Here is a 26,095-nt window from a genome sequence, read left to right on the forward strand (position 1 = left end):
TATCTTTAAATAGACGCCATTTATAAGTTTAATGTACCTAATATACAGCTTTGTTATTTATTAGTGATAAGGACCATATGGCATAAATACGGATATTTGACAAACTATTTTAAAGTTTATTTATATGGTATAAGCCGGTAAACGAGCAGACAGGTCACCTGATGGTAAACAATCGCCGCCACCTATGGACCCCTAAACACCTAAACACCGGGTTAGGAATTTAAGAGTTATTGGGAAATCCGAGATCCTCATTCACACAACGCAAGTGTTGTTTCACGTTGGTTTTATGTCAGGCCGTGGTGTCACTCTGGTTAAGCCGGCTCCATCATGTCGAAGCAAGGCTCCCTCACACACTATGTCACGACTCCTAAGATATTTTTTCTATTTATTCGATTGGATGGGTGCACACTAGCAGTGAGTAAACTAATTGGTATTACAAAAAAAGGAATAATCATTATCATAATAAATACTACATACACGTGTGTCACGTGACTATGAATTGAGAAGCGTAAACATGAACAAAAAATTATTCTATGTATACAAAAAATAATTAATAATAACAATTCTTTTAAGACTATTCACCTTTTATGGTACATGCGTAAACTGCCTAATTAACTTATATTAATGTATGCAATTATACATAGTACATTGTATAATTATCTTAATATTACCAAAAGTCAAATTATTATCATTCCTAGGTTATTACCTATTTAATTAAATAAATATTTATGTTATTGTGTATGATTCCTAGGCCATTGTCTACTTATTTCATTAAATAGATATATGAATAGTGTACATAATGTTTTAATTACTTTAAAAACTAAATTTATTACACACGTGACCCCAAAGATCCAGATATAATTGCTAACCATTATTTTTCTTTTTATAATTGGAGAACATCATGATTTTGCAGTCCACGAATTATTATTTTTTTCGTATTGATGTACTTAACAGCACCCTACCAGCTGTTAAATAATTCTTATTTCGGCTAATCAGAAAGGTTTTCGAGTGGAGGCCGAGTACCGGCAAGCGTAGTGTAGGATGTCCACCCACTAGGTGGACAGACGATCTGATTAAGGTCGCAGGGAGCCACTGGATGCAAATCGCTTCCAACAGGCCTATCTGGAAGTCGTTGGGGGAGGAGGCTTATGTTCAGCAAAGGACGTGCTATCTTTTTGCCTTTATCTGATTGTAGGTAAGAATATTTGAAGATCTCGGTAGTTTAAAAGGTTCAAGAGGGTAAGTATATCAGAGGGCGGTGCTGCAAACAGCCGACTAAGGAACTATATTTAACTGAGTCCCGGACAATGTCAAATGTATTTGTTTAGTCGGTTCTAATGATATCCATTGGGAAAGTTGTGTTGTAGATATTCAAAATATGTATTGTAAAATAAACAAAGCACAATATATAAAATGCCTGTGACGTTATTATGCCATCAGTTACTATTGGCCCGGTGACCGATTTTTATTGCAATATTCTAGTCACAGTACAGAAGTGTGCTATTTGAATTGAAACGATGCAATTATTCAAAACAGTAATTAATACTTACGAGTTTATGAATTAATTATTTTGTCATTTACTTGATTCTGGGTGGCCAATGTTAACAGATATATTTATTGGTTATTTAATTTAATTAAATAAATTGTATAACTTTGTATAAAAAAATCTCTGGGTTTATTAATTTTCATTATTTCAGACATCATCGCGTGACAATCTCTTTTATCTATAATAATCTAAATTTTTTCTTAATTTTTATCCCCATTCAGAAAAACGCTGATGTTTGAATTTCGCCATAAAATATTAAATACCGTTATGGAAATTTCTGCTCTATAATTATAAAGGTACTGATCTTGATTGCACTTTAATTATTTATTTATGCAACCGGTGTAATCCTCACGCAATGACAAATTGAATCATTTTTATTTGTCCTTCGTCTATTACGAACATGATTTGTTCCACTGTTTATACGGGAATTGAGGTCCGTATAAGTCAGAAGCTACATAATGACGGTTGAGTAGCTAATTGATCTAAGAGATTTTTTTGATTGCTTTTTTTTGCAATACTTATTTAGTTACATACATTATTCGATGGAGAAAAATTCGGTTATTCCGAATATGTATATAAATTAATATCGAAAAAAGTTATTGTCACAACCAATGATACGGTGGACTGCGATCGAGTTCACTTCAATCTTTGGAATTGAAAGTTACAGAATAGAATAGCTTAGCTACATTCACAATAAAACTAATGATTTGTGGATACTAAATGTCCAAATTTAATTTAGTCTGTTGCCATGAAGAATTAAAAAGTCGTAATTATGAAGTTATGTAAAATATCCTGACCTATATTTTGTATGGTAATTATTCTATTCCAATAGGTCATAGCGTGATGTTATACAGCTATAAACATTATTCAATAAAACGACTATAAAATGCTTCTATTTTTAGACTGGTATTTCTATTAATTGCTTTTTTATTACAAACAAAACAAAACAAAACAATTATTATTTTCATTCAAATTGTTAGGTTACTGCCTTGGCTATTAAAACTAAATATGGTAATAAATAAAAGATTCCCTAGGACCAATCATTGAATTATTTATAACTCTGACAGCAGCTTTGTCCGCATTTCTGTGAGATAAAGAGTGGAGTCTGTTATTCTAAATTCTTAACAATCTACCCCTGTTCTAAATTCTATCTCGATCCTTTCAGTCGGTTTGACGTGAATGAGTAGCAAACAAACAAAGTTTTGCATTTATAATATTAGTAGGATATTATTTTTGACTTAATTATTTGAATAACATGGATTTTAATAGTGTATTTGGAATTTAACAAAAAGGGAATCATAGAGTCAGATCTTTAGTTAAATTAGCTAATCTTTATTCATTAAAGTACTGTTAGCAAAATCAATTGGGCTTGGACTTTTGACAATACAAATTCTATTGTAGAAATAAAAAATCTAGTGATTTTGAAAAATATGAAATATATTTTTATAGCGAAGGATTATTTTAGCTTAACAAAGTTAATGCGCACATATAACCTATACTAGCACGCATATCCATACTAGCAATATTTAAGTTTCAAAAGTGCGAAACAAATGCCTTGACTTTGACTTTAAGAAAAGACGTAGATGTACTGCGATGGAGATGACAAACAATTTATTTATATTTACTTTAGTAATACATACTGTATGTTTGTAGAATATAAAGGTAAATAACTATATACACACTTGGTTACGTGAAGAAATAATAATGACTTTGTCACGCACGTACAGTTGCGTACAAACCTAAGTTTTGTGTATAATTTTTTTTTGTTAAAGTTTAGAAATCGAGCACGAAATGTTGTATTGCGTTGACAAAATGTATGAACATTATATGTATTTTTGCAATGGTACCTGTTATTACTCTATTTCAATTTTGTAAGCCATGATGGACTTTTATATACTACCTTTATTTGCTTTATTTATCTTGTCACTTATATCTATTTGGTTAACGATTTCATAAATTAAGTGTGTGAGAACCATGTTTCAGCACGAATGGACCGGCTCGCCCGGAGTGATACCAAAGCTTCAGAGAAAAATAGACGTGAAACAACGCATGCGTTGTGTTTTGTTGTGTGAGTGAGGTTACGGGAGGCCCGATTATACACATTTATACACATCGTTAATTGAAATCGTTTCCACCAGTGTTAAGATATGTGTACCTGAATATCTTATCATAGCACATCTTTGGTGAAAAAGAAATCAAATTTTCTTATTTTAGTAGACTGTTATTTTTAATATCCCTTCGTTATATTCAATTACTAACCTTACACGTGCCTAACTTAAACTAAACAAAAAAAGTACGATTTCTGTCACCGATTATACCTACGTCCTACAGTTTACTTCAAATTCGAACTCAAACAAATATTTCTGTAGTAAACTGAACCAACAATGGGTAATGTTCAAACATTAGAGTCCACAGTAAGCAAATGTTGATCACAATAATAGATTCCATAAAGATCCGCGTAGATACAGAATGTGCGAAGAATATACAAGAAAAATGACAATTCGTTTACAATGTGCCAAAAATGATTTTTAAGTTAAGTTTAACATTTTTCACAAGTTTTTGTTATCCAGTAGCTTAGTAGTTTTGTATATGATGATTTTTTTTGATCGACTTCAGAAATGTAGCTAATTTACCTATGTATGTATATTTTTGCGCGGTTATCTCACAATTGGCAGAAACGATTTTGATGCGGTTTTCAGAAAAGTGTTTGTTACACTTAAGAGCAGATTTTAACTTTTTACATTAATCTACTTCAAAAAGAGGAGGTTGATGTTAGTCTTTAATAACGTTGTTTACTGAAAATTATTTAAAATAACGTCCGGTTACGTAATTATTATTACCATAAGTGTGTATATTATGTTAGACAGTTCAGAAGGATATGTGGGACCTATATGGTAGAAAATTTATATTTTGTAACAATGTCTTTGTTTAAATTTTTATTTTAAATATATTTTAAGTAATTTCAGTAGTACTTCGTTGCCTCTAATTATACTTCCACTTGTTATAAAAACCCAATGTAGGTATGTATTTTTTCTTATACCTAATACAATAATTATCTGGTTCCATTTTCCTTAACCATCTCATCATTATATGCAATGATTTTGTAACATTCCAAACCATATGAATGTCAAGTTTACAAACAGTTTGCATGATTCAAATTATAATTTTCAAAAATCCCCATCTTGAGTAAAGCAATTATTTTTACATTATATTTTTATTATAATTACTCATTATTAGCTGACCGTGAAACTATTTAAGCTCGATTACTAGACCATTTAAGAACTCACGTGCAATATTTAAATATGCACTATTTTTTACGTATAAAATAAACAAAGCACTTAATTAGGTTATCTCTGCATTTATTAGTTGTATAAAAATATAATTTTATTTAAACTATACTTTTAATCCTACATTTTATATTTAAGACTGCAATGTTGGTCCAAATCTAACTAAATCTAGTCAGTTTCGTCAGATTATGAGAAGAGAGGTCGACAGCATGCTAAAGGAAGTGTATTTAAAAAATAAATAATTTAGCATCGTGGGCTTACCTACTATTAGTTTGCATAGTCGATGCAGTTTTTCATACTTGTGTGCAGATCTCAAACTAAGTAGGTATGCGACAGGTAAGGAAAATGCATCGGCTGTGCGAAGTAAAATAAACTAACTCAGCTTAGCTCATAGTCTGCGGCCGGCTTGAATGTGAAGAGCTGAAGATCGGTCTCAGTGTCGTGGTATAAGAGAGTGTTAGTGGTAATGATATTGTTGGGGGTGTGTAACAACAGACACAACAGATGAGAGAAGTGGCACATAGACGGATGACGTCATAAATCATAACATCGCACTACATAGTAGCGTTCAAGTTGACGTGCGAATAAACATGGATAGAAAATCCCATCAAACAACAGTTAGGTAGAAAGCCCGTTTCTCAGGGAACTTTACTCACTGTTCCCCAAAGGGTGAACTCTATAATACCTCTCAATTACCACAAACCCTCTTCCAAATTCACTACCAATAGTTTAAGTTCTCGTAAAAACCTCGTAAACAAAATATAATCCCTTTTCGATTCACCTTTTCAATATTTTAATTTACGATTTCTTCATACTATTACATATTAGCGTCTCATCTTTGACCTCATAATACCAATAACATTTAAATATACAATTAATTCATTCACAGTTACGTTGTAAGCGTTAATAGTAAGCATTTTAGATTATTATACATTTATAAATGAATATCATAAATAATATTTTTTGACATTGACCTAAAAACCTTGAATATACCTACGTATAAGCATAATTTCTATTACTATGGAATTTTTATGTTTTTCATAAAATTTTAATTTCGGAAATTTTCTTCAATGTTACCAATATCATTAATATGGCTAAAGTGGTGACTATCGTAAAGAAGGTGTTTTAATTTTAAACAATTGTATGAAAGGAGTATACAGAGCGGATATCATTGGTACCGGGATACGATTTACGGTACCTATTTAAAACGTCCCTATACCAACCAGATTGGCGATTAAAGAAGGGCCAATAGTGCCCTTAACCGACGAACATGCATAAAAAGATTGATGAATGATGACTGTTGATGAAGCGAAAGAAATATGTAAGAAACGTAACAATTGACGTTTGATTGTCTCTTTGTGTGTTTGTGCAGTGTTTGCTTCGCCGTACTCCCTTCCTACTTCCCAGTTTTGATTATTACGTATTTGTTTCATTGAAATATTATTACTATGATATAATTAAGTACTCACCGCTATTGCGCTCCATGAATTTTCTATATGAGTCGACGAACGACATGCTTGTATTTGGACCTGGAAATAAAGATAAATAATATTAGAATTAAAGTCTAAACCAATATATATCTATATGTGTTAATATCCTTGCTGATTGAAAAATAAAACATCGAAAGTTTTGCCACTTCTTTTTCCGAGTTATATGTAGTTTCTAAGATTGTTTTACACACCACTGACGAAATGTGAACGAAAACATCGTAAGAAAACCTTTTTTTTTCTAGGGTGGAAAATCATCCAATGACTTCTCCCGCCTTGGGCGAGGCGAGAGGGAGTGTCAGACTCTTACTGACTAAAAACCACCCCGTTCCTACTCCTGCCCGTCGAGCCGGAGCCCCGGTAAACCCGCTAGGTTGTCCGCAGCTCCGGATTAGGCATCAGCACTACATATAGATATATATTGATATCTATATGTGTTAAAATCCCTGCTAGGATTTAAAAAGAAAACATCGAATGTTTTACTACTTTTCTTTATAAGTAATGTATAATTGATAAAATAAAAAATACGTATTTGTTTACGCAAATCACAATTAAAAACGCACCTTACAATTTAAAAACAAAAATAAAAAACACAACACACAATTTAAAACAAAGCCTAACCTAAATAAATAATACTAAAATTAAAACACGTGACAAACGCACTGCTCAGTCAGAGCGTGATGGGAAACTGATATTCGTACGAAATATCGCATTAAAAGTAAATTAGAGTATTGCGAAAATATAATAACAATAATCCTTGAGATGACACTGGCACACTTGTTTGACTACTTAAGATCATTTAAATTTTCACGAATTATACAAATAGTGCGTATATTTGCGTCTAAGTATTAAAATATGGATATAAACAAATATTATGTAAGAAAAATATACTAAATAGTATTCGAAGTTGGTTAAAACTACGGAGCCGCGAAAAACTTAACGGGTTGCCGGGGCTCCGGCTCGAAAAGCAAGAGTACGGAGTAAGCAAACGGGGTGGTTTTCAGTCAGTAAGAGTCTGACACTCCCTCTCGCCTCACTCAAGGCGGGAGAAAGCATTGGATAATTTTTCCCCTACAAAAAGGTGGTTATAACTGCTTAGCATACTTAACTTTTCTTATTTTATTTTATTTAAATCAAGGCCCAGAAGGTAAACTCGCTTCTCGAGCATAAGGGTGCAGGTTTAAACCTATCACCGGCAACTACTAATGCGACTTTTTCCGAGTTATATGTAACTACATTAGAAACTTCTAAGATTGTTTTACACACCACTGACGAAATGTGAACGAAAACATCGTAAGAAAACCTTTTTTTTTTTTTAGGGTGGAAAATCATCCAATGACTTCTCCCGCCTTGGGCGAGGCGAGAGGGAGTGTCAGACTCTTACTGACTAAAAATCACCCCGTTCCTAATCCTGCCCGTCGAGCCGGAGCCCCGGTAAACCCGCTAGGTTGTCCGCAGCTCCGGATTAGGCATCAGCCCTACTGGGCCCCATCTGTGGTGGTCTGATGGCTCTTTGAGGCGCGCGCAGAACGCGACGCGCCGCACGCACGGGTCTGGTTCTGGTCGGGCGGCGAGCTACCCTTGCTCGTCGTCCGCAGACCCGCACTTACGGTGGCCGGATATCGTCGCGCGATCCCCGACGCCCGGAGTGTCTCTCGCGACGGCTGGGGCGTGAAGAGGTTCTTTCTCTCACGCGCCCCGCCTCCTCCTTAGCTAGCATATCGTAAGAAAACCTGAACTTATAATTTCTGATAATAAGTTTGACATTGCTAACCCGTATTAAGCAAGCGTGGTGATTAATGCTCAAACCTTCTCCGTGTGAGTAGAAGCCTTTGGTCAGCAGTAGCCACTTATAGGCTGTTGATAATGATGATGTACCTATTTTATACCTTTACCTACCTCTTAGGTAAAATACCTAGCATCACTTTTTATTTATTTTGTTTTATATTTTATTTCTTCAGTGAACAAGGAAATATCAAGTTGTTTACTATTAAACATACCAAATATGTAGGAAGAATTTCTAGAACATAATGATTTATTCAGGTAGGCATGTAAATTATTTTGTTAACGGATATTTTTAGACGGTGTATTTAAAATTCTTTAGCTGCACACTTGATATTTAGATTTTTTTTTACTGATATTAATGGCCTGCGTCGCCTTCGAAATTTTGCCAATATACATTTTTAATTTATCTGCCAGGATATAGTAGTAAATAGATGTTTATATAAAAAACGCAGCACGAAATCAGGTTTTGAAATGTTTCGAGAAAAATACTTATAAGTGCTTAAATTGCGTTAAACATGTAATATTTGAATACTAGTCGAGTGATTAGAAAAAACTAATTTATAGTACTATGGTATTTATGTCAAAAGTTATAAGTAGGCATCCAATCCAAGTTGACTGCACGGTTGGTGCGGTGGCTGGGCAACTGGCTGCCGCGCAACGGGTAGCGGGTTCGATTCCCACACGGAGCAACTCTTTGTGTGATCCACAAATTGTTGTTTCGGGTCTGGGTGTCATGTGCATGTAAACTTGTTTGTTTGTAAACGCACCCACGACACAGGAGAAAACCTAAGTGTGGGGCAACATTTTTATAAAAAAAAAATCGGATAAAGCTAGAAAATTGTATTTACTAATTAAAAATTCTTTTGTTAATAGATATTAAGTTCTTTTATGTTGATGTGTATATTTTGTTAAGGGTCCTATGAGGGTGACATAATCACTGTGTGATTAAACCCTCCAATTTATTTAATAAAGATTTAAAAAAAGTAGGCTTCAAATAAAATCCCATAGATTAAGTTTTCTAATCAGTGTTTAACTACCACAATTATCTGAAGGACTAATAAAAATAATTAATACTTTTGGACATGGCCACAGAATTGCAAATTGTAGTCTGCGTATTGCTAATTATGCAACAGTATCACGTTCAAGTTTATGAATTGAAGAAATATTGCAACGTTTCATGGAGTTCTTTAATGCAATCATTCTGCGTAAAAAGTTGTGAAAAAAACGTAAATCTTTTTCGTATTTAAAGGAGTGTGTAAATTAGAACATTATTTCGATGTGAACAGCATTCTTGCTTTTTTTTGTGATAAGGAAAAATGTTATATAAATTTATTGGTAGACTAGTTATACAAGTTTGTAGGCTATAGTGTTTAGACATTTAGTAGCTATTAAGTTTTTTTTCGTTTTTATGTTAAGTTTCTATGATTATAACGGCACTGGACGATGTTCTCTCTGAGAGACAAAGTCCTTTATTAAATTAAAAAGAAAAAATATTATTTAGTCAATTACAATTCAAATAAAAAAATGCACCTTACGTTAAGACAAGTATAGTGAGGACAGATCTGCTTATCATTAAAAAAAAATATTACTTTAACCTAGGAAAAACATACTATTAAGCCCCATAATTGTCTCATCAAATAGAAAAGCGGTAAGGTTGCAGCTTGAAGAAGCAATTTCATGAAATACAAGCGAACATTTGTTTAGTGGTGGTCAGGCGCATGTGACTCCCATTGTACTTAACATTTAATCTTTAAAGAGGTTAAGATATTTCATCTATAAAACACTAACCACAGCTATAATGACTTCAACCTTCACTAGAACTATTAGTTTACAAAAACATTATCAGCCAACCAATAAAATTGATCCCACAAATTAATTTTTAACCACAAAAACTGAGTTACACCATCTTAATTGTTCAATTTAAAAAAACAACGACAATGCATTTCCAGTGATTCTTTCAACAACGCACCGTTTCAATTTTGTGTTTGAAATTAGACTTAAATGGTGTTGAAATAAGGTTGTAACTCATGGTGGTTGACACGTGAGATAGGACTTTTCGTTATACACCCAAGGTTGCTGTCGTGAGAATCTAGACTAGTACTGACTTATTAAAGTGTAACATAATTATAAGTATTTCCTTTCATAAAGGAAATAAACTTCAAAATGTGTTTTTTATAATGATATCAAGTTTTGAAATGATACATTAATAAGTAATGTCATATGGTTAGATACATTTTAAGTGCCTATATAAGTAGCTTATAACCTTGTAAAATGTTCAGAATACTCGGTTGTATTATATTTCACATCACATCAACAGCATATAAGTGGCCACTGCTGACCAAAGACTTCTTCTCGCACGGAAAAGTTTTCATTACGCCTACTCAATGCGGGTTGGTGACATATTTAGCCTGAGAATAATAACTTATAACTGATCATTTAATTTTGTCTTCAAAGAATAAACACACATGACATTTCTTTCGAGAAAAATTGAGATAAGCGTAATAATAGATGTACGTATAATGTAGATTTCTCATACGTGTAATATGCTTTTTATGGGATAAGAGGCAAACAAGCAGCACCAGACGAGTCACTGGAGCATTGCCGGGCGTAGGATTATGCTCTTTTTTTGAAGTTTTGAAGATCCGGTAATACCGCCGACGGACACTCTAAAATATGCTTCAAAACTATTCTTTATTATGTATATTCTTTTATGTGTAAGTTTTTCTTCTATTAACATAAATACTAAACAAAAATCTTGACACTCGGAACTAAAACAAGGTTTCCTCATTACCGTGTTGACAAATCAAATATTTTTATGTTTACTTAACCCAAGAGTGCAACGGCCGAATGTTGACTCGACATTTTTTTACTTATTATGCAATATTGGTCAATGTTAAGGTCATCAAGTTGTGACTTTGTTTGATTTTGAACCTTAAATATGTTAGTTTTAAGTTATCAAATCCTCTGAAGGTAGAATTTTGCTAAATCTTTAGAAATAATAAAATTTCAGCAAAATAAATCGGTCTATCTATCATAACATGTATTTAGTGAATTGAAATTTATGTATGTGGTGCAAAATTAAAACTTCAGCATAAAGTTTAAGGTTGCAAATTGTTTGTTAATAAAATAAAAATGATACTTATCATTATAATACATATTATTATTGTATTGAGACTTAATAATTACCTTCAAACAAATTTACTAAGGATGCCTGAAGCATAAATAATGATAAGTTACAATAAATTGTTGAATATCAAACTGTCAATACATTGAAATTACAGTTTTATGGTTGAAATGTTAAGGTCAGTCAACATCCTTTTGTAATTAGGAACAACAATGATAGATCTATTATAAGCCGTTTATTTATTTTGAACTTTATTTACAATAGGATAAAGACTATAAATTATCTAAACATGACGTGTATAGTACGTTTGTTTGTAACAAAGATGCAGTCTTATTTATTATTTTTAAAAGGTGAATATTTAATTTGAGATTTATGCTTAAATTATATACCTGCCTATGATGATCGTTAAATTTGCTACAAATAAATACATTTTATTTTCAATAACCGGACATCTTAGTGTTTTAAGATTACCTACTATTACGTTAATATTTAGCATATTACGCAAATAAATAGCCAAGTACGTCATTCAGATTCCCCGTTGAGTTAAATGACCTAAAATGATTGTTTTTAGTATCCCAATTTAGAACCTACGCACTGGTGTGCTTATCAAAATGAAAACAAATAAATTATTGCTTTTTCTTATTCTAATTTTAGGCAGGATTTTACCTGGGAACGGTCTGCCAGACTCTTACTGACTAACGACCCTGGTGTCCCGTCTCATACGTGGGAACGAGAGAGCAAGAAACAAAATTCCCCAAAATTGTGCCGGCCTGTTTTGTCAGGTCTCACCTCAATGTGCACAGAGGAGTGATGTGTTGATCTCCTCTGTGCTACGTCTTGGAAGCACACATGGTCTTAAATCGCACCACCGTCTCGGGTCCTTTAAAACGGGGTGACGCGGACTGTGTTATATAAACATATGTATCTACACATTTTTCTTATATACCTAGAACTCATAAAGATCGTTCATTCTATGACATTATACTCAATTTTATTATACATGAGACAAAAAAAAGAATTGAAAATTAATGTGTGTGAACCACTGCTAAAAATATCTTGATATAGGTATAATTATAAATCATATTATACAATTCTTATTTATAGACTTTATACAAATAACATAATGTAGGTACCTAAAGTTTATTTATATTTTTTAAAAGGTATATAAGATTTACATTTTGAATTATCACAAGTTCATGGCCAGGCGCGATTTTTATTATTTTTAAAGCGATTGTTTTGGAAATTCCTGATTCAACTTTTTGTGTACTATTTGTGTAGTAAAAATGATATTTAAATTTTATTATATAATGTTGTCCATTAATTTTTATTTTATCGTGATTGATGAAGTTGCTCCGATTGTATGTATAAATGTTTTACCTAAATGTTTATTTTGAAATCCTTGGTGGAAATTAGTGAAACGGATGAGTACATTATATGTATCCCACATTTATCATAAGTTGTGTTACGAATATATACATACAGGCCATATATTTTTCGAAATACCTATATGGTAAGAATTTTCGAAAAATCGCAAAGGTCTTGCACCATTCGCAAATCGCTTCTTGACTTTATCAGTAGTCAGTAGTGATCACTCGATCAACGAGGCAAACAAACAGACCTTTCAATTTCTAGAACCTTCATATATTATTATACGTATTTTAATTATTATGTTATCGGCTTACTCACGTAATGTTTTGACGAGGAACTCGACTAGTTTCAAGCCATGCTAGAGGCTCATATTCTTAACACTTAACGTCACGCCTTTTATCCCCGAAGGGGTAGGCAGAGGTGCACATTACGGCGCGTAATGCCGCTATACAATGTACACCCACTTTTCACCAGGCTCATATTCATGAGCAGCATTCCGCGACACATGACGCACGACACGACAATCGCCGCGTTGTGTGTCGTCAAAACATTACGTGAGTAAGCCGATAACATAATAATTAATTTAGTATGTCTCACGAAAGTTACAATAAAAGTATACGTTTCTTATTATTTCAATTTTGTAAATGATTACTTGAATACAACTTGGCATGCTCCTTGCACCCGCTGGTTATTTTCTTTGCACCACTTAAAGGTCAGACGGGCAGAAAATGCCAACGGCATTATGTCCACCTATATACCTATTGATCTGCATACAGCTTTTTAAATAAATAAATAATTATTTTATCTTTATATCTCCAACCAGATTAATTAAAAAAGACATTTTTACTACCAAACAACTTCACACACACATTTTCTATTAACCTTCATGTATAAATTATAGAAATCTAATTATACATTGCAACACATCAATAACACGTTGCGGCCGGTGCGTGTCAGTGACATTCAAATAATTAAAGATCACTAAAACGGAACATAATGGTACTGCAATAGGGTCGACCTTGGCTTGACAGCTGAGTTCCGTTATAATCATATGACACTGCGATGCATCAAGACAAAAGGACTATGAAGAAAGATTATAAAAAATATATAATTATAATATATTACTAAGGCAACGGTTTCTTGTTTCACAAAATTATGCGTCAGGGGCCTAGCTTAAGAAAAAGGTGGCCAGGATGTTGCTAATCTAGATATTTGTATTATTAACTAATGCAGAGAATTTCATTTCTTACTCAAATCAAACAAAGTCGGATAAAGTCGAAAACAAAATATGCCTTGGGCGCTGCGAGAGGGAGTGTCAAACTCTTACTGAATAAAAACCACCCCGTTCTTACTCCTGTTTTTCGAGTCGGAGCCCTGGTAACCTGCTAGGCAGTTACGCAGCTTTAGGGAGCGGGGAGAGGGGGAACAGACTTGATTGAAATGACTATTTATAGTGTGGAAGTACCTAACTACCTAATAATTCCTATAGAAAAAATCACCAAAAATCTTATAATTATTATAGAAATCAAAGAAATTAAAGAAATTTGGTATGAACTGTACAATAAACTAATTCAACTAGGTTTAAATTTTCATATTCCGTAAATGCGTATAAAATTTTAAACCTAGAAATAAATTGTTGTTCACACATTGACATCAAGTAAATTGGAATTACCAAGTATATATTTATGTTGAGCTAACAAATACAATAGGCTACATATTGCATTAGAGCTAGTATGTGAATTAGCAAACGGCTTAGTGCTGAATATTATGTGAAAACTTACAGTATTTTCATATTTTGTTTAGACTAAAGTTAGTACTGGCTTCTGCGCAGTTATCGTCAATTTCTGGTACGATTTTTTAAAGAACGGAGGAGGAGAACCTATGTTCGAAAAGACTTACAATTAGAATATACTGTGAATGATAGATTATTTCGAAAAAAAAAAGTTATATGCAGTATATGTTGCACATACATAAATAAATAAGTTACATTCCAAATAAAATTATATGTTGCTCACATCATAATATTATAAATGTGAAAATTAGTTTTTTTGCATATTTGTCCGTCAATCACGCTAAAACTACTAAACGAATTTTTATGAGATTTGGTATACAGACAATAGACTTTGGTGAGCTGACTTGGGTGACAGGTAGGATTTTTTATAAGAAACATTGATGAAACCGTTGGCAGAAGTTAGCATTGACGATAGAAACATAATAATTATTTTCCCATCCCGAGATTTCATGCTTATCAGACACATGTTTACTATATTTTCATTCAATTTTCAATTACGCTAGACATGAAATTGCTACTTAATGCTCTAGAATTAAGGCTCATAATTCTCGACTAACAACTTAATACTAAGCTTGTGGAACACAAAGGAAAATTTCTTAATAAAAATTAAAGAGTACGAACTCAAACAATGACTAATGTTCCTTAAGTACTTCCCGAGAAAATTACCCTTACTTTGGTCTAACTAGTACCTTGATAAACTGAAGACTAGTACTTAAAACTTGCTTTATACTTCATTGTTGTTTAAGTAATTATTTTTACAGTACTCATTGTAAACTGTTATAAACGAAAAGTATTTTTTTCCTTGTCTAATTTTTTTTTAGTTATTTTGGTGCCACCGACTTCTAAACTAGCAGTGGGTAGACACAGGCAGTACAATAATAGTTATTTTTTGTTTTCTAAAGTTTAAAGTTTTGGAAGTCTGTTTTTTAAACATAGTTTTAATTACCTAAATCATATCTTTAAATAAAAAAATAATAATTAAGCGTGACATTTAAACTAACGCCTTTCTTGTGTCTTTAGGTGTCATTTACAGGTTGGTGAAAATTAAAATAAAGTTAAGTGTAACATGGGCGCTTCTTAAAATTTAGGAGAAGTTTATGAATGTTTTGGGTTGTTGGGTATTATACTATGTATTTAAAACTTATTAATTTTAATAACTGGCTTGATAAAGAACAATTATTGAACCGTTAAAAATAATAAACTGCTTCTCGATTATTCTGCACATCTATTAGGAGACTTGTTCTAATTTATTATTATCATATTCAAATAAATACGTAATTTTCCAAATGACGTCAGTAGATAAGACGTCATTACTATTACAATAAACTAGTTGGAAAATCAATCAAAAATAGATATTATAATGAATGGAATTTTAATTATTTATTTATCATTTTGTACGGAAAACATGATATTAAAAACAAATTAATGTTTTGTTTGTTGATTTTTCCGCTATAACTAATAAATATTGGATTAAATAATTAACAAACAAAAATATAATCTATTCGATTTTATTAAGGAATAAATTAGTGTGATTGATAACACTACAATCTGTTGTAATTTTATTCCATATAAGAACTACTTTTTTATCATTCCTACTTACTACTTTTTTATCAATCCTTAAATCTAGCTTTATAATTTTACCATCAAAAACGAGTTTGCACATTAGCAAAGACGACATTTTTGAAAGTACCTAATTTAGATACTGATTTATAAGGGGGTCATAAAAACAAACAAAAAAAAAAATTATAATAAGGTATTATATTCTACATTTATATGCGAATACTAAATAATATATTAGTACATACGTGAATTTAAAAAAAAGCCAATTAATTAGTTATTTTATGCTTCACGTAGAGTGATACTTATATTCGCATACATCTATACATATAAAACTATTTAAACATGTTTTGAAAGACCTAAGAATGTTTGAGTATAATAAATAGCTGTATAAGTATTCAAGATCTAACGTAGTATTGATCATTTGGTATAACATAGAGGAAATAATAAATAATAAAAATATTCCTCTATACACCTAAACTAGTATTAATATTACTATAAAAAAAAAAAAAAACACTTTATTATTATGAAAAGTAACTATATTATATTACGTTTTAAACAATATGAGACATATTTAACCGCTTTATTCGAGAGTCATTTAATCTCCTTAGCACTTGTTTTTGATAAAAAATCCTTAAAAAGGAATATTTTTTAGTAATCATTAAATGTCTCTGAGTGTGGCAGTCAGTATTTCACCGTCACGTAAAGTTCATTGCAACAAATTCAAAGTTTACGTGCTCACGTAATGTCGTAGTTTCGTCGAAATTTTGTTTCACAAAGAGTAAAAGCAATTAATATTAACATTAATACTTATTGCTCAAAGCAATAATGCAATTATTGCTACTCAAACTCTGAAAAGACCATAAATTGAAATCATTACAGCAATAAATATCTATGTGAATTGTGCAGGCGATTGCCATAATTAAGTTCAAGTGTTATTTTGCGTATACTATTATATGTGTATTATTACAAATATACACAATACCATTTTTATTTGGTTGAGTAATAAAAAGTAAATTAATGAAGTGCGTAGCTGATGTAATACTCATAAGTATGGGTTCAGTAGCTGTAATGTAACAGTAGACGGAATTTAAATTAGATTATTTTGTAAATTAATGATAGAATACGAAACCTTTTGTAATAAATAAATATGATAGGATAATTTAACCAATTTTTCGGGTTTAGAGGAGAGTTTGGTATATAGTATTACATGTTTAATTATCATTGGTGATAAATAATTATGATAAAGAATCATTTAACCATTACAACGGTTTTGTGGGGCTTAGTATATTATAATGTAATCTATATGGAAAAGGAATAAATAATAAAAAAAAACCAATTTCTCTGGCTTAGGTATTTTCCTTTCTAATTTATATAATAAAAAAATAAAATATAGTGATTACAGAGAATATTGTAAAAACCGAATAATAATGCATTCCATAAAGACATATATTTCATTTTTCTCACGTAACCCTGTACTTATGACTATATTTGATGGACACGCTTGGCTTGCAAATGTAACAAAATATCACTTACATTAATAACATGATTGCCTAATATCTGCAATAATAACCTTCATCTATTTCAATAACACCACCTCTATATAATTACTAACTGTATACTATAATTTAATCACTAAAGGGGCCTAAAAAATCTATGAAACACTGATCAAAACATAGTCTATGTTTTCCGCAGTGACTTTTTTATTGAAATACAAATTGTTTTAAATGATAGGGTTTGTATATTTCTTTATTAAAAACCTAAATCACTGTTTTTTGAGATCGATTGATCGCTGTTTTTACCATAGTTTGAATATAGGTTCATTTATTCTATTGTCTATTTTAATATAAAACCACTAGCTTCTGCCCGCGACTTCGTCCGCGGAAAAATCTTGTTTTAACATAAGATTACACTCGGCGCTTTTGTAAAACCCATGAACTTGATAAAAAACCGGATAGATCTAGCTTAAAAAATCCAGTCTTATAGGATAAAGACCTGACCATGTCACTCAACTTTTTTTTATATAAAAATTCGTAAATTATATACTGATAGGCATTTCTTGATAATTTAAACATGAAAAATTTACATTAGAATTAGGTATTATAATTAGAATTATTTGAGTAAGTCTAGACTCAAAACTATTTTTTTAAATTATTTATTACTTATTTAAATTTGTATTTCTTGTGATTAATAAACCTTTGAAAAGATTTATTTTTTGGACAAAAGATATATTACAATTTATAAATCTTATAATATATGTTGAAACATAGAGATTATTATAATAAATCATATTATAAATTTCTGTTTTGTAACAAATATAAATAGATTTATTTAATGACTTTAATTTGTTAAGGCCTTGGTTTGCGAGTCCGTGAGATGGGCGGTGAATTAAGGCATATAATTGGGCCACGACATTCCATTCTATAGCGTTTTACTAGCCCCGAAAATATTAATAATTGGTGTTATTATGGGTAGCAACTTAGCTGCCTTGTTGGTCGAGTGGTTGCAAGTGCGACTGCCGGGGTTTCGGCTTCGATATCCGGGTCAGACATAGTATTATTAGACTTTTCGAAAATTTCTTAATAGGTTGGAGCCCAGAATTGTGCCCTAGTATATGGCAATAAGCTCACGCCCTAATACATAGGATTAATAACAAATATGGCAATAAGTGGGTACAATGTATAACATTGTATAATGACATTTCGCGCCGTAATCAGCACCTCTGCATACCCCTTAGGGAATAAAAGACGTGACGATGCAGCAAATTAATACCTGCATTTGTTTTTGGCATTTTGTATAAAAACACCGTTTTAATATATCTGATATAAACAACATAAAAATACTCGTAATAACGACGGAATTTCTGCTCGTGATTTTCCATACAAATACGTTTTGGGACGAGCTAAACTTAGCTTCACGGATGGAAAATTTTATTTTGACATTTTCAAAGCAGCTGTGCATTAAATCCACGGTATTTCCATTGTAAATTAGGCACACTAAAAATAATCTTATTACCTAAGTTTTGCGTATAACATTTTAAATAGTTTAATGCGTAAAATATCCCATAGGTAATAACAAAGAACTGACATTTAATTCGATACAACTAACATGTGTTACTTATTTAAAACTTTAAATGTTCCATCAGCATTTTATTAGCTATGCTTACAAAACTTTAAGTTACGAAAGAGACATTGACCTTATGAATAATTACGACCGTATTTATACCATTTTAACGGTTATTTTAGAGTAACAACGGCAAAAAATGTATCAATATGTCCCATAGTTACTATAAGTTATATAATATTTTTGCAGAACAGCTGTTTTAACTAGTTTAGAGTAATTTGTTTGTTTTTTTTTCCTACATACGTAGGTATATGTGGAATATTTTAGAATGAGCCGGTTTTAAAACTGTAGATTAGTTTGTTCCGGTTTTTTTTTAAATCAGGTTATTGTTGACAGAAACTTATGAGTTATTTTTGTATAATGTAAACAAATAATTTTGTTATTAGGGATGATGACGTTGTACGTAAATTAAAATCGAATTAGTCAGTCAGTTAGATCATGAAAAATATTAGACACGTATTTTTTTTTATTTTGTCGTAAAGATAACAATACTTCAATAAAACGAATCAAAGTTTAGGACTGGGAGCAAATACGTCATACGTATAAATCGTACCTAGAAGTGACGTCACATGATACTTAAAATCAATATATCTATGAAAGTATTTGTTTCCGTAAGAAAATAAAAAATAAGTGTCTAATATTTTAAAATAATCTACAAGACGGGCATTAAAATAAAACCTAGTCATCTATATTATGATTAAAATTATTTAACAAATAAAAATAATCATAATATTTAACTTTAGCTTGAGGAACTGATTTATTAATATTTACTATTCAATTATTACGTCACATTATTAAAACAAACAATAATACATCTTCACTATCTAATACCTAATACTAAACACTACTAATAACAGTAATTATTTATTAAACGTACTGCAGAAATAAAGCCGGAGGCAGTATTGTCCGGAAACTAAGGATGAGTAATAACAAATGATTAACTATCAATAAATTTTGTACTGACCTTAGAATTCTATAACCAACAATTAATTTTATTAGTATATTATCATTATAAAAAAATATTATTATATGACTAAAATATTTACAACTTAATATAAGTACATAAAAAGAAATAAAAAGTAACTTAAAGCGTTGAAAAAATAAACGTCATCGGAGTCGTGAGGTAGGATAACCCAAAAGACTGGCAGCATTGCCACATTCATTGGCAATGGCCAATCTAGTATCCAGGCTTTTGGTCACCTGAAGTGTCAAGCATCCTCTTTACAAAATCTTTGAAAGGATATGTTGGGAGCACTTGGACCCCACGGCCCAATATTAGATATCAAAAGATTTTACCTAAGAGCACATTTTACCTAAGACCTTTATGTATGTAACCTGTGAATCACGAATGAACAAACACCCACTATTTGATTTGATTTGAAAAGATGAGAACATAATGAACTCACACATTTGACCAAACATCGTACAAAGACACCAAACCTTGGATCAAACATTGGTCACCATTATATCTATAATCCGGTTTGGATTTAAAATCGTAAAGTATGACGAAGGAAATTCTGGCAGCAGCTATGGGTAAGGTTAACCACTAGATAGTGGGTTTGTCTAGGTCAGTTAATATATTATTAGTTCCGTTTGGTCATTTTTTTTAAACTACAGTTCGTGGTTTGGTCGGCCTATGTGTCAATGATTCATTAATGGCTATAAAGTATAGGTGTAACATAATCCTAGTTTTGTTGTTAAGGAAATAATATATTGATAGTCAATTTATACCGTTGCATTTATAAAAAATGATGAATTAATACTGGTTGTCAACTACATATCTGAAAAGGCAAATCTAATTTTAACTATGAGATCAAAAATATAAACTAACGATTGCAATACAGGAATATTTAAAAAAAACACGTGTATATATTTCATCCACAAAATTTGCCAAAATCTTTTTAAGACATAGGAAACAATCAAGGCCTTATCGAACAGGATGAATTTATAAACAAAAAACTACTCTGAGTCAACGTAACAGTGTCATTTTTTAATTAACACGTAACTTACAACCAACTCCTTGTTTTCCTTGAAATAGCAATCTCTGCCCATTTTAAATGCTTTTACGCAACATACCCATATACATGTAAATCTAAAATCGCACCTAATGACGTTAATTCACAAGCATACAAGAAAAGAAAATAGTAAAGTTGACTACGTTGAAGTTGTTTTATTTAACTTTGTTAACCAATTGTTTATAGATACTATTACATTACATTACATATATACAATTATTATAGATAAATATCTATAATGTCACACTTTGGTTCTAAGAAAGGTGCTGAGTAGTGTAATAATATAGATAAGTGTTATAATGTAGGCAAGTACATATTATTCTTTGAATAACCATTCGTCTATTTAAATGCAATGCATTTCTCGAGTATAAATATTAATTTGATGCTTCTAAATGATATCATTTATGAAAGTGTAACAGTAATGAAGTGATTAATTATGAATTACCGTATTTTTCATTTTTATATTGACGTTCTAGGGACGTTCATAACAAATTATAGCGGTACATAGACTGACAAACGTCAGAGTTGACCTCTTAGATTGTGCCGTTTTAATTAATGTAAATCTCTTTAAATTGATTTTAAGTTTAGTTAAAAATTCCCACAGGAGATTTTAGCTAGGTATTTTCATACGAACCAAAAATTTAATAAAAAATGGGAGGCTTAAAAAATTATAAAATACTGTTAATATTGACATAATATCAGAAGATGTACAGTTATTTTTCAATAGTGACAGTAAAATTTATTTATACAACAAACGAGTTATGGAAAATTATACAAATAAGTGCATATTAATTACTCTTAACGAGCTCCATTCAATTTGCTATCGTAGCGAGCGGTAGGGGGGGTAATAATTATGATAGCTTAATGTACCGGCCACACGGAAACTTCCCTTGTGTTCAGCACGTCATAGTCTATTGCGCAGGTTAGTAGAAGATGTTAGGTAGGGCGCACGCTTACGATTTGTCGTAAAGATTTTTTGCAACGTCACGTCTTTTATCCCCGAATGGGTAGGCAGAGGTGCACATTGCGGCACGTAATGCCGCTATGCAATGAACACCCACTTTTCACCATTTGTGGTATAAGTCCCATGTAATAGGAGGTGAGCCTATTACCATATACTAGGCACAATTCCAGACTCCGTGCTACTACTGAGACATTTTCGAAAAACCGTTCAAAAATCCCAGTAATACTTTTTCTTTTTTTGTAATTGAAAAATACCAATTAACAATGTAAGTGCAGTAAAGTTTATGATCAATACATACTTTTTATTTAAAAAAAACACACTATATAGTATTATTGTGTTTATTTTTTTTATAGAGTTTTTTAACTAAATTCGAAATCAACTCAGTCTCGTATTGAGATTAGCTAAGCTGTAAATACGTATTTGTTATATTGCTGATTAAAATTTATTAAAATTACCCTGTCTAGAATTTACAAAATACGACTTAATTATTTATTTAAATAATACTATGTAGGAGATATGAAGCAACAATTTTATAGCATCCACTATGTATTTAAAAGATTTTAAAGCCCTTTAATGGTCATTCAGTCTTAAGTATCTTGAAGTAGCTAAACGTCCCTGTGTGATACTCAAGCTCTTTGAAAACTCAACGGCACTCGTGCCTAAGTATCATAAAAACAAATACAATTAAATGCTATGACGCAAGTGTGCAATTTTCTTAATGAATTGCATAACGGTTTTATGACAATATTATGTTTTTATCGCGCACACCTATTATTGTTTATGGTATAAACAAGGGTCGTTTAGAGATGATTTAGTATAATTAAATGTATATGATAGTGGATTTTCCATTGAGATTTTTCTAAGTGGAATCTTTTATTTACGAAGTGTGACGTACCTATTTTTTAGAGTGAGCAATGAAATGGGGTTCTAATTCTGAAATAGGTTAGTTATTAAGAACTTAAAAAAATATAAAGGATTAAAGAGGTCTTAAAATGGAAATTCATAAAGATTTATAAAATGTGCTGTGATTTATTTATAAAAAAATATTTATAATGACTGCACTGGCAACTGGGCTGGGCAACGTGTCGCAGTTTCGATACCCGTACGAAACAACTCTTTGTGTAATCTACAGATTGTTGTTCCGGGTCTGAGTGTTATATTTATGTTTCTTTTTTGTTATAAACACACCCACGACACAGGAGATAATCCTAGTGTGGGCAACGTCTTTAAAAATATACCAGTCAATTTAATTTGTTATCTTAATTTGGATCGGTATAGAGGTGGTAATCAATTAAAACTGTCATTATGGTCATACACGACAGTTTTCGATTGTAGATTTGAATGTAAGTCTATATACATGTATTTAATTTTAACTAGCAGTTATTATTACAAGTTGCTAATATTATTTCTTTACAAAAAAAAATACAGATACAGGTACAATATAAGTGTGGGAGAGCCATGCTTCGCACGAATGGGCCGGCTCCTCCAAAGTGATACCACGGCCTCCCAGAAAACCGACGTGAAACAATGCTTGCCTTGTGTTTCGATGTGTAAGTGAGGTTAATCAATCTTCCCAATCCCTGATTCCCCAACAACCCTTAAACGCCTGGCGTCTCAAGTGCGCCTCGGGTGTTTCAAGTGTCTATGGGTGGTGGCGATTGTTTACCATCAGGTGATCCATCTGCTCGATTACCGGCTTATGCCATAAAAAAACAATCTTCGGCAATAAAAAGGATTTTCTAACAAAATCTAGAATGATCGCGATTTAACAAAGTTGCATATAATGTAAGAACGCTCTAGATATCTCAATCATCAATTATCCTATCTATCATGTTACGTTTAATTACTGTGAGAATATACAGTCCATTGTCATGTTTACAGTAATATATTAATCTTATTATGTAATTAGATAAATCATTTATGTATAAGAATCTTTCTATTAGATTGGAAGTAGGCAGCAGACATTAGCAACATTTTACAAAATAAATCTTACTATTACTATGTTATTATAAAGCTGAAAAGTTTGTTTTTTGGATACGTTTATCTCTAGATCTACTGGTCCGAATTGAATAATTCATATTTTTTGTGTTGGATATTTTTTATTAAATACACGAAATTATAAATTTTCCAGCGAAACTTGCCAAAGTAAGTAACATTGAGTTTGAAAGTTAATTTTAGATAAGAATTTGCAAATCAACCATTAGTCTGTCTGAGAATTGAATGTATAATATAATAAACTATAATTCTGGTAAATTAAATGTTTACTTTTAATTTATTATTAACAATTATCAATATGAGAACAACATAAATAATAATAAATAAATTATAACACAAAATATAATACCATAATAATACAATCAGCTCGATGTAAACGCGCCTTAATACCAGTCCTATGTATTACATAAACACAGCAATGTCATTAACATTTGACGCAACCGACATACTCTTGTCTTGTTAGCTTGTTATTTATTATTCAAACACTTTTGTTATTTATTTATGTTTTTGTTTTATTTCAGTAGATACCTACTTAGATTAATGAAGTCTCAAGCGACATCGGCGAAAATAAAGGTCAGTTTCTTAATTTTGAACCGTAGTAGAATGTACCTTAAAATGAGGCTAATTTGTATCTAATATGCATGTATAAATCCAAGCTTCGTATAAAAGCGATAATAATAAGAATTCAGTGTCACTAGTTTATTCAATTACTTCTAATAAATTCAATTACTTTTATATTCCAGATCACAATCTACCCCTGTTCTAATTTCCATCCTGATTCCTTCAGCCGTTTTGACGTGATTGAGTAACAAACAAACACACAAACTATGAGTTTGACTTTCGAATATATAATAATACGAGTAGTAAGATTGTAAAGATACAAAACTACACGAACAACTGAGTTATTTAGATACGTATCTAAAACGCATTGATAGATAACATTTTCTCAAATCGATAAAATAGTGATGTTGCAAGATTACATACCGATTCAAAGTCACGATCCCATGTAAGTTCATCTTAAAATAATTTGTATATAATAGTAACGATTTACAGATATTATTCCTATTCAATGATTGAAGCAATTTGGTGTAAAATAATTTTGCTACATTTTAATGGAATTGAAATAAAATAATTCTGATTTATACATCGGAACAAAAATTTTTAGATGTTTTGACAGATAATTTTTATGTTTATATTGTAATGTAATGAGAATTTATTGAGAATCATTTTGTATATGTATATATTTTGACTAGATAGAATTACTAGAAAAAAACTTAATACACGATCTAAAAGTCGTCACAGCAATACATATTCTAGATTTTTTTATAATAATTTTGACATGTAAATGTGCTCTTTTGGAGCCAGTTTACAAAAATAAATTAACTGTTTCATTATTCCAGAGCTGTGGATTCCTTGCGAGTTACTGGGGCGGTTAACGGTTTTCATCGAAAAACTATGTAGCTGTGCGAGGAAGATGCGCAGCTCGAGTATGCGATATATAGTCAGTAAGAATCTGACACTCGCTGTTGCATTGCCCTAGGCGGAAAGAGTCATTGGATGAGCCTAAAAAAGGCTCTAGCACATTACTGGTGGAAAATCAGCGTAATCCGCAGTTACCTTTTTGCGCATAAAATAGCAATTGTCTCATTTATAGGGCGTCACTCAGGTTAAAAACGAATGCTAGTTACTGGTTTTTCAAAATAAGTTATTTTTATAGTGTCACATACTAGAAACTTGATCCCACAATGGAAAATAACTTGTCTAATGAAGTAATTTATATGAAATTATGCTTAATAATACACAAATACGCAATTAAATTATGAAAATATATGTTATCACATTTTACGCATAAAATTAATAAATATCGATTGATTTACAATATTGTTTATTTATTTTTGTTATACATATTTATATTTATCATTAAGGATTATAATCAAAGCATTCACTGATGACTATTAATGAAAAATAATAAATTAGCAATTGGCGTTCCATTGTCTCTGCCCATGCATGGGAGTCACCGTGAGGGTATGTATGTATATATTTTTATTTATC

The 26,095-nt window shown here is 31.3% G+C and overlaps 1 protein-coding gene across 2 annotated transcripts in view; it reads right to left on the reverse strand.

Annotated features, from left to right (window-relative positions):
- LOC118261849 (elongation of very long chain fatty acids protein AAEL008004) overlaps positions 1-26,095 on the reverse strand; it is a 38,344-nt gene that overhangs the window by 6,071 nt on the left and 6,178 nt on the right. The window contains exons 1-2 of one of the 2 annotated variants that reach the window (XM_050701459.1): positions 6,884-7,008; positions 6,303-6,362 (exon numbers count right to left, since the gene is read on the reverse strand). In XM_050701459.1, coding sequence (XP_050557416.1) covers positions 6,303-6,348 — 46 coding nt within the window. In that variant the 5' untranslated portion in view covers positions 6,349-6,362; positions 6,884-7,008. Of the gene's footprint in view, positions 1-6,302; positions 6,363-6,883; positions 7,009-26,095 lie in introns of those variants that run through there. The other variant, XM_035572847.2, reaches the window with a different exon arrangement.

This window comes from Spodoptera frugiperda, chromosome 20 (assembly GCF_023101765.2).
Source record: "Spodoptera frugiperda isolate SF20-4 chromosome 20, AGI-APGP_CSIRO_Sfru_2.0, whole genome shotgun sequence".
Classification (NCBI taxonomy): domain Eukaryota; kingdom Metazoa; phylum Arthropoda; class Insecta; order Lepidoptera; family Noctuidae; genus Spodoptera; species Spodoptera frugiperda.